The following is an 18,339-nucleotide window of genomic DNA, read 5'->3' as shown; positions in this document are numbered from 1 at the left end:
TAGTGCCCCATCGTTGGTGTCAGTGGGAGGAATAGTGCCCCATCGTTGGTGTCAGTGGGAGGAATAGTGCCCCATCGTTGGTGTCAGTGGGAGGAATAGTGCCCCATCGTTGGTGTCAGTGGGAGGAATAGTGCCCCATCGTTGGTGTCAGTGGGAGGAATAGTGCCCCATCGTTGGTGTCAGTGGGAGGAATAGTGCCCCATCGTTGGTGTCAGTGGGGGGAGTAGTGCCCCATCATTGGTGTCAGTGGGGGGAGTAGTGCCCCATCATTGGTGTCAGTGGGGGGAGTAGTGCCCCATCATTGGTGTCAGTGGGGGGAGTAGTGCCCCATCATTGGTGTCAGTGGGGGGAGTAGTGCCCCATCACTGGTGTCGGTGGGGGGAGTAGTGCCCCATCACTGGTGTCGGTGGGGGGAGTAGTGCCCCATCATTGGTGTCGGTGGGAGGAGTAGTGCCCCATCATTGGTGTCGGTGGGGGGAATAGTGCCCCATCATTGGTGTCGGTGGGGGGAGTAGTGCCCCATCACTGGTGTCGGTGGGGGGAGTAGTGCCCCATCACTGGAGTCGGTGGGGGGAGTAGTGCCCCATCACTGGAGTCGGTGGGGGGAGTAGTGCCCCATCACTGGTGTCGGTGGGAGGAATAGTGCCCCATCACTGGTGTCAGTGGGGGGAGGAATAGTGCCCCATCACTGGTGTCAGTGGGGGGAGGAATAGTGCCCCATCACTGGTGTCAGTGGGGGGAGGAATAGTGCCCCATCACTGGTGTCAGTGGGGGGAGGAATAGTGCCCCATCACTGGTGTCAGTGGGGGGAGGAATAGTGCCCCATCACTGGTGTCAGTGGGGGGAGGAATAGTGCCCCATCACTGGTGTCAGTGGGGGGAGGAATAGTGCCCCATCACTGGTGTCAGTGGGGGGAGGAATAGTGCCCCATCATTGGTGTCAGTGGGGGGAGGAATAGTGCCCCATCATTGGTGTCAGTGGGGGGAGGAATAGTGCCCCATCATTGATGTCAGTGTGGTGGAGGGGAGAATAGTGCCCCATCGTTGGGGTCGGGGGGGGGGAAATAGTGTCCCATCGTTGGTGTCAGTGGGGGGGGAAATAGTGCCCCATCACTGGTGTCAGTGGGGGGAGGAATAGTGCCCCATCACTGGTGTCAGTGGGGGGAGGAATAGTGCCCCATCATTGGTGTCAGTGGGGGGAGGAATAGTGCCCCATCATTGGTGTCAGTGGGGGGAGGAATAGTGCCCCATCATTGATGTCAGTATGGTGGAGGGGAGAATAGTGCCCCATCGTTGGGGTCGGGGGGGGGGAGTAGTGCCCCATCACTGGTGTCGGTGGGGGGAGTAGTGCCCCATCACTGATGTCAGTGGGATGAATAGTGCCCCATCGTTGGTATCAGTGGGAGGAATAGTGCCCCATCGTTGGTATCAGTGGGAGGAATAGTGCCCCATCGTTGGTGTCAGTGGGAGGAATAGTGCCCCATCGTTGGTGTCAGTGGGAGGAATAGTGCCCCATCGTTGGTGTCAGTGGGAGGAATAGTGCCCCATCGTTGGTGTCAGTGGGAGGAATAGTGCCCCATCGTTGGTGTCAGTGGGAGGAATAGTGCCCCATCGTTGGTGTCAGTGGGAGGAATAGTGCCCCATCGTTGGTGTCAGTGGGAGGAATAGTGCCCCATCGTTGGTGTCAGTGGGAGGAATAGTGCCCCATCGTTGGTGTCGGTGGGAGGAATAGTGCCCCATCATTGGTGTCGGTGGGGGGAGTAGTGCCCCATCATTGGTGTCGGTGGGGGGAGTAGTGCCCCATCATTGGTGTCGGTGGGGGGAGTAGTGCCCCATCATTGGTGTCGGTGGGGGGAGTAGTGCCCCATCATTGGTGTCGGTGGGGGGAGTAGTGCCCCATCACTGGTGTCGGTGGGGGGAGTAGTGCCCCATCACTGGTGTCGGTGGGGGGAGTAGTGCCCCATCACTGGTGTCGGTGGGGGGAGTAGTGCCCCATCACTGGTGTCGGTGGGGGGAGTAGTGCCCCATCACTGGTGTCGGTGGGGGGAGTAGTGCCCCATCACTGGTGTCGGTGGGGGGAGTAGTGCCCCATCACTGGTGTCGGTGGGGGGAGTAGTGCCCCATCACTGGTGTCGGTGGGGGGAGTAGTGCCCCATCACTGGTGTCGGTGGGGGGAGTAGTGCCCCATCACTGGTGTCGGTGGAGGGAGTAGTGCCCCATCACTGGTGTCGGTGGGGGGAGTAGTGCCCCATCACTGGTGTCGGTGGGGGGAGGAATAGTGCCCCATCACTGGTGTCGGTGGGGGGAGGAATAGTGCCCCATCACTGGTGTCGGTGGGGGGAGGAATAGTGCCCCATCACTGGTGTCGGTGGGGGGAGGAATAGTGCCCCATCACTGGTGTCGGTGGGGGGAGGAATAGTGCCCCATCACTGGTGTCGGTGGGGGGAGGAATAGTGCCCCATCACTGGTGTCGGTGGGGGGAGGAATAGTGCCCCATCACTGGTGTCGGTGGGGGGAGGAATAGTGCCCCATCACTGGTGTCGGTGGGGGGAGGAATAGTGCCCCATCATTGGTGTCGGTGGGGGGAGGAATAGTGCCCCATCATTGGTGTCGGTGGGGGGAGGAATAGTGCCCCATCATTGGTGTCGGTGGGGGGAGGAATAGTGCCCCATCATTGGTGTCGGTGGGGGGAGGAATAGTGCCCCATCATTGGTGTCGGTGGGGGGAGGAATAGTGCCCCATCATTGGTGTCGGTGGGGGGAGGAATAGTGCCCCATCATTGGTGTCGGTGGGGGGAGGAATAGTGCCCCATCATTGGTGTCGGTGGGGGGAGGAATAGTGCCCCATCATTGGTGTCGGTGGGGGGAGGAATAGTGCCCCATCATTGGTGTCGGTGGGGGGAGGAATAGTGCCCCATCATTGGTGTCGGTGGGGGGAGGAATAGTGCCCCATCATTGGTGTCGGTGGGGGGAGGAATAGTGCCCCATCATTGGTGTCGGTGGGGGGAGGAATAGTGCCCCATCATTGGTGTCCGTGGGAGGAATAGTGCCCCATCATTGGTGTCGGTGGGGGGAGGAATAGTGCCCCATCATTGGTGTCCGTGGGAGGAATAGTGCCCCATCATTGATGTCAGTGTGGTGGAGGGGAGAATAGTGCCCCATCGTTGGGGTTGGGGGGGGGGAAATAGTGTCCCATCGTTGGTGTCAGTGGGGGGGGAAATAGTGTCCCATCGTTGGTGTCAGTGGGGGGAGGAATAGTGCCCCATCGTTGGTATTAGTGACAGCCTGGGCTCGCTCTCTCACCTACCTGTCAGCTGTCTTCCTTCTCTGGCCGCTCTCCTCTTCACTCGCTCCGGCAGCTCCCTCGATCTTCTTTGATGTACGCGCGCTGCCGCTCGGCTCCTCCTCTCCAAGCTCCACCTCCTCGCCGGTGATTGGCCGCCTGTGTGCCTCTCCTGAGCTACAGTTCCGGTGGCCAATCAGCGGCGAGGAGGCGAAGCTGCTGAGCGATCCCGGAGGTGTGGCCAGGTGACAGGAGCAGTGTATCATCCCGCCCACACATCGCCGGAGAGAGGAGCGGTGTCTCGGTTCCTAAGACCATCGGAAATATGTGTTTTCCGATGGTCTTAGGCGACCCCTGGGAAATGGTCGTTCGACCCCCAGGTTGAGAACCGCTGCTCTAGATCCACTTTATTCCACAATTTCACGGCCATGCAACGCTGTACATAAGTGAAGTTTGAAATTTGTGTCCCTTTTTTTTTTTTTTTTTTTTTTTTTTTTTTTTTTATACCCCTGAAAAATAGAGCTTTCTTTCAGTGGTTTTTGATCACCTCTGTGCTTTTTATTTTTTTGTGCACATAGACCCGCAGACATAGGATGAAAGGCGTCTTGCAAAGCCACTCCTATATACAAACCTAGAGAAACCAGTTATCCCACTAGTAGGACTGTCTTACCTACTACTCATACTTGGAAGTATATAGTGTGTGTGTATATATACGTAATTTTGCATTATCGGGTAGGGGGCAGTTGAGGCTGTCAATCACCGGGTCCCAGCTGGTGATTACTCTCTGGCGCCTGGTGATTGCGGAGGATCTCTGCGGGGGGGAGGTAAACAATACAGTTCTCTTCCCTGTCAGCTTGTGCACACTGCTTTGAATGGCTGTGCTCGCAGAGCCATAGTAAAACACATCCAGCACACAATTAACTCTTTGATCTCCCCAGATGTTAACCCCTTCCTGCCCAGTGCCATTTAGTACAGTGTCGGTGCATTTTATTAGCACTGATCACCGTATTGATGTCAGTGACACCAAGTCAGTTCCCCTCAATGTCAGAATGCCTGCCGCAGTCCCGCTATAGGTTGCTGATCGCCGCCATTACTAGTAAAAATTAAAGGGGGGGAAAAAAATCCCATTTTTGTAAGTGCTATAACTGTCACGTAAACCAATTAAGTTACCATATTGGGATTTTTTTTTAGCAAAGACTTGTAGCAGAATACATTTTGGCCTAAATTTATGACTTTTTTTTTTTTTTTTTTCCTGGACATATTTAATAGCAAAAAATATATATTTTTTTTTTTTACCACCGGACGCGCTATTTTGTGGGGGGAAAAAAAGACATAAATTTAATTTGGTTGCAGTGTTGCATGATAGCACAATTGTCAGTTAAAATAATGCAGCGCCATAACAAAAAAATGGCCTGGTCAGGAAGGGGGTTAAATCCTCTGGAGGGCAAGTGGTTAAAACATTGTTCCGTGTGTGCTTATATAGTGATAGTCACAAATAAAAAAGACTGACTGCATTCAGGGCCGTTTATTTACATGTGATCGTCGCATGAGTGTAAATGCGAGTGGGCATGATTAGCTGCTCCATTGCTTTCAATGAGGCTGACTCTTTCAACTCATCAGGGGAACCCACACTGGAGTTATCTTGTCTAATCACCTAGCAGGTGCATTTGCAAGTGTGAATACACCAATATATTTGACCCCTTCCAATGTCGATAAATCCCATCTATCCCATAGAATTTTCATAACATATTGTGGCCCTCTTTAAAATCACGTAATACACATCTTTAACAAAGCCCTTTGTAATGTTGGTTACAAGTGTGAATGCAAGTGGATTTATGAGTTAGAGACCTTGTAATCAGAGGTTTAAATATTGATATTAATAGTGTAAATTAGGAATGCTTTCAGAAATGGAAGTGTTTAATAGTTTTTGTATCAATTAACAAAATGAAAATAAATAGAGAAATACAAATCAAATCCATATTTGATTTTACCACCCTTTTGCCTTCAAAACCGTATTCATTCTTCTAGGTACACTCGAAGGAACTTGGAAGGTAAGTTGTTCCAAACATCTTTGAGAACTAACTGCAGATTTTCTGTGAATGTAGGCTGGCTCAAATTCTTCTCTCTTCATGTAATCCCGCACACGCTATGTTCAGATCAGGGCTCTGTGGGGACCAAACTCACTACCACTATTCCTTGTTCTTTACCCTGAAAATTGTTCTCAATGACATTGGCTGTATGTTTGGGATTGTCCTGCTGAAGAATAAATTTGGTACCAATCATGGGCCTCCCTGATGGTATGGCATGATGGGATAAGTATCTGTATTTCTCAGCATTGAGGACACCATTGATCCTGACCAAATCCCCATCTACATTTGCAGAAATACAGCCCCAAATTTCAAACCTCCACCATGCTTCACTGCTGCCTGCAGACACTCATTATTGTACCCAGCGCTTCTGCAAGCAAACTGCCTCCTGCTACAGCGAGATATTTCAAAATTTTACTCTTCCGTCCAGAGCACCTGCTGCCATTTCTGCACCCCAGTTTCTGTTTGAGTCGCTCAGCCTTGTTTCCACTTTTGGAGGTACATTTCTTTTTGGCTGCAGTTCTTCCATGAAGACCACTTCTCGCCAGATTACTCCAAACAGTAGGGTCCCACTGATTTCCGCCAGTTTTGTGCTGATGGCGCTGCTGAACATCGATATTGAAGGAAGCATGATATGTCTTTCATCAAGTTTTCTTGGCCGACCACTGCGTCTACAGACTTCATTGTTGCCTGTTTTTGTGCTTCTTCAAGAGTTTTAACAGCACATCTTGAAGTCCCAGTCTGCTCTGAAATCTTTGTCTGGTAAAGACCTTGCTGTTGCAGTATAACTTCCTTGTGTCTTGTTGCTTGCAATGATGTATGACCTGTGGCTAAATGGCTAGGACTTCCGACCGGCAGTACTAGGGTCGTTTGGTTTGAATCCCAACCACGAAACCACCTGCCTGGAGTTTGCATGTTCTCAATGTGCCTGTGTGGGTTTCCTCCGGTTTCCTTCCACACTCCAAAGACAATGTAAGTTGGGGACCTTAGATTGTATGCCCCTTGAGGGTTTGCGACTGATGTGAATGTACATTATATACGTAAAGCTCTTGCATAAATTGACAGCGTTCTAGAAGCAGCAGCAGCCGCCACCACAACCTCACCTTGGTAGTAAAGTTTGGCTGTTCCTCCTCACGCACACTGGGTTTTAAAAACTTTAGTTTTTTCCTACTTTTTTTAGTGTTTAGCCGCGTTTTTCCATGTTTGCATTTTTTAGCATTTTTTTCACAAAAAAAAAATTTTGCCTAAAAAAACACCCAAAAATGCGATTCTGCTGCGTTTACCAGCGTTGGAGCGTTTTTACAGCTAAACTAGCGTAGAAACCTACTAGTTCTTAGGTTTTTTTTTTTCCAGCCAAAAAACGCCCCTTCTAAAAATGCTGATTAACCACTTGAGCTCCAGAGGATTTACCCCCCTTAATGACCAGGCCTCTTTTTGCTACTCGGCACTGCACGAATTCAACTGATAATTGCGGGGTCATGCAATGCTGCACCCAAACGAAGTTTGTCCTTTTTTTTTTCACACAAATAGAGCTTTCTTTCGGTGGTATTTGATCATCTGTGCGCTTTATTTTTCACGCTATAAACAAAAAAAGGCCAAAAAGTTTGAAGAAAAACAATATTTTTTAATTTCAGCTATAAAAAATATATAGTAAACTCAAAGTTGGTTATAAATATAGGCCAAAATGTATTCTGCTACATGTTTTTGGTAAAAAAAATCCCAATAAGTGTATATTGATTGCTTTTTGTGAACGTTATAGCGTCTACAAACTATGGTATAGATACTGCAATTTACGCCATTTTTTTGCTATACAGCGCTGTGCTAGTTTAACGGACAATTGCGCGGTCATGCAATACGGTACATAAATGAAATTTACATCCTTTTTTCCCCACAAATTGAGATTTCTTTCGGTGGTATTTGATCGCCTGTGCGGTTTTTATTTTTTGCGCTATAAAAAAAAAAGCTGACAATTTTGAGGAAAAAAAACAATATTTTGGACTTTTTGCTATAAAACATGTCCAGTAAAAAAAAATTTAAAAATCAAATTTAGTCATAAATTTCTGCCAAAATGCATTCTGAGACATGTCTTTGGTAAAAAAAAAAACCCCAATACGTGTAAATTGGTTTACGTGAAAGTTTTATAGCGTTTACAAATGGCGGGAAAGATACTGGGATTTTTAGGTTTTTTTTTTTATACTAATAATGGCGGCGATCAGCAACTTATGGCGGGACTGCGGTGGACATTCTGACATTGGGGGGTACTGACTTGGGGTCACTGACATCCCCAGTGACACCAATACAGTGATCAGTGCAAAAAAAACCCCACTGACACTGTACTAATGGCACTGGGGAGGAAGGGGTTAACTTTATTTTGCAGGGAAGGGTTATCTGAGTGAGGGGGAGTGTTTTACTAGGGGGCGGGGGTGTGTGCTGAAGGGAACACCGCTGAGCTGATGGGAGAGGGAAACTCTTCTGTCCTGGTCAGCGTGTTCTCGAGCTGTCAGGGAAGCGACAGATAGCACAGCTACTGCAGCTGTTCTCTCTGTCACTGATTGCTGCCGATCGCCGGGTCATAGCCGGTAAGGACCGGCTGTGACCTGGCGACTGACATCCATGACTGTAGTTGGCGGGACAAGCAGGGCGGCGGCGCGCCCCCTACCTGTTTACAAAACACACGTTTTAAAATGTGGTTTTGCCTGCCCGTGCCGCCCTACCGCCGTATTTCTACAGTGGCAGGGCGGCAAGTGGTTAAAGCCTGTGTGCATGGATACATAGGATAACATACTGGGGAGTTTACTAGCTGTATAAAAAATGCCAAAAGCCAAAAACGGCAGCGGTAAAAATGTCCAGTGTGCATGAGTGCTTAAGCTGGCCATACGCTATACAATTTTCTGCCTAATTTCCTTTAGATTTGCCTTAAACTGTGTAGTGCAAAGGCCTGTATAATTGGATACAATGGAAATGATTATTTAGGTTTGACCTCCTATTATATGGTTTTTGGTAAATCTAAAGAAAATTGTATAATGTATGGCCAGGCTTAGAATTGATGCTGGTTTGAAGCCAAATGGTGGTCGCACCAAATATTGATTTAATTTAGATTTTTCTTCTTGCTCACTTTGCATTTTGTAAATTGATAAAAATAAACAATTCAAATTTGTAAATATTTTTAAAGCATTCTTACTTTGCAGCATTTATTCCCACATGCCTAAAACGTTTGTGCAGTTCTGTACATCATTCATCCTACTCAGATGCCTTTCCTTTTATTGATTGGTAATATTTATTAGGAATAATCTGCAGGTTATAATTTCTGGTGGTAGTTTTGCCCTTTTTCTTGCTTTTTCAAATTTCCTGAATGGGAGTGTATGGGGAAGGTCCTAAGAACAAGACAATCCTGTGCATTTGAGCAATCATTTCTACCCTGCACTATTTGACCATTTAAAGTTCACCTTTGGGAACATGTTACCATTTCAACCCCTTTTTTTTTTTTTTTTGTTCCCATTGCTAGAGCCACTGCCCGCTCTGCTGCATCTAGGGATGGCTAGCGGGGGATCTTCTCCTCCTCTGTTAAACCTAGGACCCTGTATTCACTATATCTGATTTCTCTTACGGTGCACCGAACATGGAAGTGCAATTATTTTAGTAAATATAAACTGCTAAATCCCTTTTTCTCATCAGCAGTTAGAGCAGTCTTGTGAATTCTATCATTTTCAGCAGAGCACATATTAAAGCATGTAGGAGGAGATTTCATTCTGTTCTAGGAGAGTATAGGACCCTTGGCCTCTGCATGGACAGTGCTGATTGGCCCTGTGCTGATCACATGTATTCTTCCAAGAAAAAAAAGTCTGGATCAAACAGCTTTTTTCCAAAATGCAGAGGTTAGGTTCCACAGTGAGTATAACCAGAATGCTTTACTGCATATACAGACTGATTTTACTGTTGTGGGTTTAGTAACACTTATTGACACACCCCTGTGTGTCTGCTAAGAGCAGTGCGTTTTTGTCTGGAACGAGTGTGACTTTGCATGCATTCCAAGACATGCAGTAATGTGAACCAAGCCTTGAGACTGAAAATACTTTTCAAAGGTGCTCCAACTGGAAAAAAGTTAAAAACACTGGTCTAGGTTATTAGGTTATGTATTAATACCTGGAGAGGGTTGGTTGTCTCCATGTAGGAACAAATCTGATCTATGGGGCCCAAAGATCTTTAAGTTAGTTTTGTGTCATGTAGTTAAGTGTGTGTGTTTATATCACGAAGTGTTCTGCTTATTTACAGCCAACTTTTGATTGGCAGATGCAGTGTAGTGGATATGGCCAGTTTATCAGTTCATAATTTAAATAACTTTCATGCTGCCAGCCTATCAGATGCCTATAGATAATGTACGCGGTGGAGGGGGAGGAGCCTGTTCATGGCGGCAGGGGAGAGAGCGATGTAAGCTTTCCCTCTGCAAGGCAGTCACCTTCCCTTCAATGTGCCCTGTGAATACCGCTGGAGATGCCCGGGAGGCCCTGCCTGTGAGCGGGATCCCACCGAAGAAGTGAGGAGGACGGAGTGCGGTGGGACGGCTGGAGGTTCCCGTTCAAGACAGCGGGTTGCTGAGAGCCTGCAGGACGCAAGGCGGCCACGTGACCCCCCGCAAAGGACTACTGGGAGGAAGAGAAGCCGGCCGGCGTTCCCAGGCAGAGGGGAGGCGTCGGCTTCTCATTGACAGCTGCAAGTGGAGACAGACCAGGGCAGGACCCTGCGAGGAGAGAGAGCAAGAGAAGGGTAGAGCCAGCCGGTGTGTCGAAAAGCTGGGGAGACGCTGGCTTGACAGAGACACCCTGCCTGCTAACTGTTAAGGAGAGCAGGAGGAGGGAGAGGAGTGTGACCCAGAGGAATCCCCCTAGAGAGGAAATAAAGACAGACAACAGATAAGGAACCTGGAAGAATTCCTCACTGAAAAAGCAGTCAGAAGGAGGGTGAGTGAGGGTGGCTGGACTGTATATTGATTCTGTGTATGGAATATTCAGGTTGAAATAGCGGAGGAATACACGGAGGAAAAGGGGGATTCCCAAGGGGACAGAAGAAAATTTTAATCCTCCCAAGGGTAATTATAGCACAAGCCCTAGAGCTTAGAGAAGAGGTATTGTATTTACAGCAAATATGAAGAGTAAAAATAGTAAAAGGAGTAGTCCTAAGCACCCCCAATCTGGAACAATCAGGAAATATACGTCCCAGGGAAATGTGACCCAGAAAGATCTCAGGAGGCATGTGAAAGGAGTATAATGGAAAACAGTTTGGATAAGAGTGCCAGGTCTTCTGAGGAAATGGATAACAGCCAACAAACATCAGAGGGAACAAAGTTAAGAGAAAATGAAGAATTACAAATCCCAAATAAAAAGGAGATGGCAGAAATGTTTAAAAATCTATTAAACAAGAGATGGGGATTATTCGGAATGATTTGGGACATTTATTATCCAGAGTAGAAGAAATGCAAGAAAAAATTAAAAAAACATGCTCAAGCTATTCCAGAATTAAAAAATCACATAATGGAGATGAGGAAAGAACAAAAAAAACTGCATTATAAGTTGGAGATACAAGGTAATAAGAATAGGAAAAATAATCTCAGGATAAAAGGAGTCCTGGAGTTTACACAAGAAGATCTAAAAGGGACAATATGTAAAATCTTAAACTCCAATATGGATAAATCCAATACTGAGAAATATGAATTGGACAATGTATATAGGATAGGAAGGTTCCAAAGGGATCGGGTGGAAGAGAGACCAAGAGATGTAGTTGTACAATTCAATAAATATGGAGATAGTGAAGAAGTATGGAAAAAGATAAAAGGAAGAACCAGTATAATATATGGAGGAAAAAATATACAAGTGTTTGCAGACTTGATACCTGAGACATTGTGGAGAAAGATAATTGAAACCACTACTAGAACAGATGAAAAAACAGAATATACAATATAGATGGAGTAGCTTGACGTTTTTAATTGGATGGAAGAATGGAGTCACTGCATACCTGAGATTTCCTGAAGAACTAAGACTTTTTTGATAAACTTAATATTCATGAAAATAGAGATCCCAGGTTGGGAGGCGGAAGAAGGGGAGATATGTGCTATGAGAAAAGAGGAATGGCAGCTGGTTAGAAGGAGAAATAGAGAAATGATAGACAGGGGGACATTGGGGGAAATGGAGGGAATGTGAGCCGCACATGAACAGAGCCCAACCCCAAGATTAAAAATCAAATGTGGCACTAGGGCCACAAATGATTAGAAGGCAAATAGTAGGCCTGGTAGGGGGGAGGGGTGGAGAGGAGGGGGGGGGGGGGGATGGAGACAGATGGGGGTGGGAATGGTTGGGAGAGGGGGGGGAAGGGGGGGTGGAGGGGGTTATGGAGATTGGGATGGAGGGGTAGTGACACTCTGCGGGACAAGAGAAATAAGAAAGAGGAAGGGTAGGAGGAAGAAGTTAAAAGGAGTAGGGTAAGATGGAAGAAATCCAATTTATAACCTATAATGTAAAGGGGTTGTGTTGTCCTGGGAAGAGATTCAGGTTATTTAAAGAACTACAACATAGAACATCTTCAGTGGTATTTTTACAGGAAACACATCTAGAGATGTAGTCAATGGTTAGGCTGAAGACTAGATACTTTCCGACATGGTATTATGCGGACTCACCAATTAAAAGAGCAAAAGGGGTTGCTATAGGTTTCACAAAGAATATAAGGTTTGAGGTGGAGAAGAGCATAACGGATCTGGAGGGAAGGTTTTTGTTTTTGAGGGGTAAATTACAGGGAATCGAGTGTACAATAGATAACATATATTGTCCAAATAAGAAACCGGAGATATTCTTGAGAGGTATATTGAAGAAATTGATGGATTTTAAAAAGGCTTGTATGATAATAGCTGGAGACTTTAAAGTCTGTATGGACCCGTGGATGGATACCACTTTCCATGTGAGGAGGGAGGAGAGCAGGTCTCTGAGATTATTAAAGAAACTGATGCATGAGAGTCAATTAGTTGATATATGGAGAATCAGGAATATGAAAGATAGAGACTATACCTTTTTTTTCACATGTACATGAGACTTACTCTAGATTAGATTATATACTGGTAGAACATAGATTTATAGAGTCTGTAGTAGAAGTAAAAATTGGAGGAAGTACACTGTCGGATCATGCCCCTGTTGCAATGAAGTCAAGATGGGGTAAAGAGGAAAGAGGGGGTTTTGTCTGGTGGATGAATGAGGCACTCCTTATGGATGAAGAGATCGATCGAAAGATCGAGAGGGAAATTAAATGGTTTTTTGAGGAGAACGAAACAGAGGACGTGTCAGTTGCAACAGTGTGGGAGGCCCATAAGGCCTACATTAGAGGACTACTCATTGCAATAGGGGCTAAAAAGAAAGGAGGGAAAAGATTAATAGACTGTTAAATTAAAATATATGATCTTGAACAGGCTCATAAAAGGGAAATGTCTAAGGAGATAATGCAGAAAATAATAAAGAAAGAAGAACTAGAGAATGTAATGGAGGAGGAAAAAAGAAGAGTCTTAAAGTAATAAGTGAAAGGTATAGATGGGGAGATAGGCCGGGAAAGAAATTTAATGAGAACTTTAAGGAAAAAGAAAAATAGGAATTATATAGAGAAAATATGAAATCCCAAGGGGGAATTAGTGCACTCTACTAAAGATATCGCTAGAGTATTTAAAGATTACTATAATGAGTTATATAATATACCCCAGGATATAATAAAACTGAAACCGTAAATAGAGAAAAAAGAACATACTTAAAAGAGGCAGGTCTACCAAAATTAAGCGAAAAACAATTGAACTCCCTAGAAGCAAAAATTGCATCAGAGGAAATATAAATAGCGTTAAGACACTGCGGTGGGGAAAAGTCCAGGTCCAGAGGGATATACGGTAAAATATTATAAAAAATATAAAGTTATTAATACCCAAATTGAAGATATATATGAACGCTCTGGGAAATGAGACGAAAATAAGGGGAGAATCCTTACAGGCTAATATAGTTCTAATCCATAAGGAAGATAAAGACCCCTCGCAGTGTGCGAGTTATAGACCAATAGCGCTGTTGAATGTAGATACTAAATTGTATGCAAAGGTTTTGGCAAATAGACTGAAAGATCTGATGCCGGAGTGGATACATGGGGATCAGGTGGGGTTTGTCCCAGGGAGAGAGGGTAGAGACAATGGTTTGAGATCACTGTTGCTCATACAGGAAGGTAGAAGGGGAAAAGCCTCGGTGATACTGATGTCAATTGACACTGAGAAAGCATTTGATAGAGTGAGTTGGGGTTTTATGATGGACACCTTGGAAGCGTTGGGGATAAGAGACAGAATGAGAAAGTGGATCGGAGGGTTATATAAAGGGCCTACTGCCGCTATCATGGTTAATGGAGGAAGATCGGAGCTTTTCGAGATGTCAAACGGTACAAGACAGGGATGCCCATTATCCCCACTGTTATGTTTTATCATCGGAGCCATTATTGTCTACGATAAGGAAGAACATAGATATAAAAGGAATATGGATAGGAGACAGAGAACATAAGGTGGCGGCTTATGCGTATGATTTGATGTTCTATGTTGGAAATCCTAGAATGTCACTCCCAAACTTAATGAAGATACTGAAGGAATATGGGGAATTATCAAATTTAAAAATTAACCCAACAAAAACCGAAATTTTAAATATAAACCTTAAAGATAGTGAAAAAGAAAAAATACAAGGCGAATTCCCATTTGTTTGGAGAGAGAAAGAATTAAAGTATTTAGGGATAAAACTGTCAGCCTCAACTAAATCTGTATAAAGCTAATTATATCTCACTACTAAACGAGCTTAAGGAGGAGTTGAAGAGAGTGGGGGGAGGAGGAATTCCATCTTGGATAGGTCGTATAAACTCGATAAAAATGGTAATTGTGCCCAAAGTATTATATAAATTTCAAATGATTCCAATCAAACTTCCAGAGGCATATTTTAAAGAACTTAAAAAAATGATAAGGTATATATGGAGGAATAAAAAGCCTAGAATATGCTATGAAATGTTGACTAGAAGTAAAGAAAGAGGTGGATTGGGTGTACCAGACTTTAAGAGATATTATAAAGCGGTGATAATTGTGAGAATTTTTGATTGGACGCATAATCCAGAGAAAAGTTGGGTCAAAATTGAAAATACACTAAGTGGAATAAATTTAAGTAAGATTATATGGGTGCCTGCACAATATAGGGGATTAGAGGATAGCACAAGTACGTATACTTTTAACGTTTTAAGAGTGTGGGAAATGTTACACAGACAAAAGGGATGGGTTTTTAATTCAAAGTTGATGCCACTAAGGAACACAGAATATTTTACCCCGGGGCAGGAAAACATCGCAGGGAAATGGATTATAAAAGAAGAGGCGCAATTGAGAGATATAATGGTGGGGGAGGAATTAGGATCATATGGAGAATTGGAGAAAAAAAAGGGAGAAGTTTTCAGTAGGATGGATAGATTACGATACTACCAACTGAAACATTTCTTTGAAAGCCTCCCTAAGCCTATGAGAACTAGAAAAGAGTGGAATCCATTGGAGAGATTGTTGGAAGCACGGGGAGATGGGAGACACGGAATTTCAAAAATATATAAAATATTAACTGAATTAGACACTGACACAAAATTGATACACATAGAGAAATGGGAAAGCGATATGGGAAGGGAAATAGACGAGGAGGAGCAAAGGAAAATGTTTAGATTAATTCACGAAAACATTAGTATGCGAGAGGTGGAAATAAATTACAAGTGTTTTGTGAGATGGCATATTACACCTAATATAGAGCATAAACTGGGGAGATTTCACGGATGTGTTGGAGAGGTTGTGGAGGAGGGCACGTGGTATCACATATGGTGTGAATGTCCAAGAATACAGGTGTTTTGGCGGAAAATAGTTTATTTAGTAGGGAAAATCACTAGAATTAATATTGGATTAGACCCAGAGTTATGTCTTCTCCATATCACAATGCTTTCAGTGAAATTATATAAGGTCTTGGGGATATGGCATTATTTGAATGCAGCGAAGAGTTTGATACCTAGGTTTTGGAAAAAAAAGAGGTGCCAACAGAGGAGGATTGGATGGGCAGAATGAATCAGATTTGTGGGACAGAAAGACTGTATTACATGCATATAGATAAGATGGAGATGTATAATACAAAGTGGAAAAAATGGGAAGAGTATAGAGGAAAAGTGAAATATATGAAGATATAATACCCCCTGAAATGGAAATGGATTTAGAAATAATAGAAATGTATGGTGTAGAGGAGAAGAGAGAAAACGCAGAGTGGGAGAGGGAGATGGGGTGGGGAAGAGGGTGGGAGGCTGAGGAGAGGGGGGAGGGAGGGTGGAGGGGAAGGATTTAAAATAATTTATGCAAATCGGAAGATATTGTTTTAATGTCTTTTTAATAGAAATGTGATTTGGATTGATAAACATTTATAATAAAAAAAGAAGCCTATAGATAATATGCTTCTAAAATTGTAAAGTTCAGTTTTTTTATGATTTTTTTTTTTTTGTAACATTTTTTTTTTTTTTCCTTACATAGGTAACAACCTTGGTGAATACAAGCAACAAGGGTCCTTCAAACAAAAAGAAAGGTCGTTCTAAGAAAGCTCATGTTCTGGCTGCCTCAGTTGAACAGGCAACTCAAAATTTCTTAGAAAAAGGAGACAAGATAGCTAAAGAGAGCCAGTTTCTCAAACAGGAACTTGTAGATGCTGTTGAAGATGTCCGCAAGCAAGGTGGTGAAATATGTTATACAGTTTACAACTAATTTTTGTCATGTGTTTTAGATTCCCTAGTGTTTGTGTAAGAATTACAAAGTTAAAGTGTTTCTAAATCCAAAACCAAAAATGTAATATATTGATCCTTTAGTGAGGTGGCTGCGGTTTTTTTTTTTTTTTTCTTCAAGGTTTTTACCTAATTTTCACCTGGTAATTCTGTAAATAAGACACTTTGGCCCTGATTCACTAAGACGTGAGTCTACTAGCAGACTCTGACCATTCAGGCAGACTCAATTAAATCAATCAAGACATGTCAGTCTTCTGAGCGGTGTCTAGCAATCTCATTAACCAACATCTACTTTGCTAATAGTAAATGTGGTATCGCGCCTGGCACATTTTTAGGTGCAATACCGGATATATTCACTAGATGGCACACAAGTGCAGGCTTTATTTGCATTGGCGTTTTCCTATTAGCAAAAGAGAATCTTTAGAATGTAATAAATAGTACATCTATATTAGAATTTTTTTTTTTTTTTTGCTGTTTCTCCAAAATGATCAGGAAACTAATGCATTTACTAATGAATGTCAAACATTCTATTTTCAAATGTTAAACATTTTCACACTTATAGCTCAAATAATTTGAATACTTCTAATTTCCCAATATAATTAGATATCTTCATTCTCTGTAATCACGTAACTATTCTATGTTAAAGACAAGTGCAGCGCTATAAATGCATGTGATCAATAATGAACGCATGTAAAAACCAGAAAGTGCAAAGAATTGCAATAATGATGTAAAATGGTGCTAAAATAAGTTCATATAATCATTCCTGAATAATGGAATGTCCTTCGTGTCTGAGTACCAACTCAGAGAGTGCCTATGAATGGCACGTGTGGTCTCTCCGTGACGGACCGTAGTGCATGAACTCGTGAAAGGTAAACCACCCTTGGGACTGGTCTACACTCACCAGAACAACAGTATTAATGCGCATGGGTTCTACACATCACACATCTGGGGGTGCAGCGGTATGCTGGCAGCTATGGGTTAGTCATCCAGCTCCATCCATCCATCCATCCATCAGGGTGGGTGCCCAAATGAATTAGCTCAGCCACAGGAGCCAGAAAGGTGCTTAATAGTGTAGTACACTGTCACAGGGGTGGATGACCTTTCACGAGTTCATGCACTACTGTTCGTGGTTATATTTATCTTGTGTAATACCATTTTAGTAGTCTATATCATTTGACCAGCGCTCGCTTTATCATTTTTAAACGTAATGTGGCCCTCCCACGGCCCTCCCTTCTATGGCAGACAGTCTGCTTGAGAGCAGAGGGCAGTGCGCATGCCTGACTGCAGCGCGCTGGGAGTGACAGAGGGCGGTGACGTCAGGGCTTCCAGCGTGAAGTGTCTCTTCCCCTCCCGGCTGACGAGCAGAGACTTCAGCTCCAGCTACCTCCTCCGCGGGACTGCTGTATTTGGGGTGTGAGACCGCCATTTCATGGGCTGGGATGCGGGGAGCTGGACAGAGGTAGGTAGGGCCCTGAGCTAGCAGAATCTGTGACGCTGTGGAAGTGTGTGAGCTGCTACCAGAGAGTCTGACTGTGTCAAATAACTCAGCTTACACCTGCCAAGGTCAAACAGAAGCAGAATCATGCAGAATTATGCTTGCTAAATATGAACAAGGAACAGATCTCCAAAATGTAATTCCTGCCATATTACGCTCATAAACGTATTTCCAGAAGGGCCACATTTTTAGTCTGGCACTGCACTATTCACTTTTCCCCTTCTGGCCAATTTATAAAATGGTGACTATAAATAAAAAAAGGAAAGTTGACAGTGAGGGCCGCCGTTTCCAGGAAAGGTGGAAAGTGGATTTTTTTTTCACTGAAATACGGAATCACTGTGTTTTGTCTGATATGTCAAGAGACTGTGGCCGTTTATAAAGAATTTAATGTCAAGAGACACTACCAGACGAGACATAGTACATACGACAAACTAACAGGGTGCAACCGCAGTAAAAAGTTGAAGCAACTTAAAGCGGTTTTAATGTCACAACAGCGATTTTTCACAAGAGCCCGTGAGTCAAATGAAAATGCCACAAAGACAAGCTATGAGGTGGCAACATTAATTGCTAAAAATTGCAAGTCTTTTGTTGAGGGTGAATTTATTAAAGAGTGCATTATGAAAATGGTTGAGAATATCTGTCCCGAGAAGAA

At 44.2% G+C, this 18,339-nt stretch overlaps 1 protein-coding gene across 1 annotated transcript in view; it reads left to right on the top strand.

The window, feature by feature from the left end:
* The window catches only part of CTNNA1 (catenin alpha 1), a 274,271-nt gene that overhangs the window by 77,288 nt on the left and 178,644 nt on the right, over positions 1–18,339 (top strand). The window contains exon 3 of the mRNA XM_089657034.1: positions 15,948–16,143. Coding sequence (XP_089513160.1) covers positions 15,948–16,143 — 196 coding nt within the window. The remainder of the gene's footprint in view (positions 1–15,947; positions 16,144–18,339) is intronic.

This window comes from Staurois parvus, unplaced genomic scaffold (assembly GCF_062004578.1).
Source record: "Staurois parvus isolate SC_StPar_1 unplaced genomic scaffold, SC_StPar_1.0 ptg000958l, whole genome shotgun sequence".
Taxonomy (NCBI): domain Eukaryota; kingdom Metazoa; phylum Chordata; class Amphibia; order Anura; family Ranidae; genus Staurois; species Staurois parvus.
Note: the sequence above shows the minus strand (reverse complement) of the source record. Positions and strands in the feature narration are given on the sequence as shown.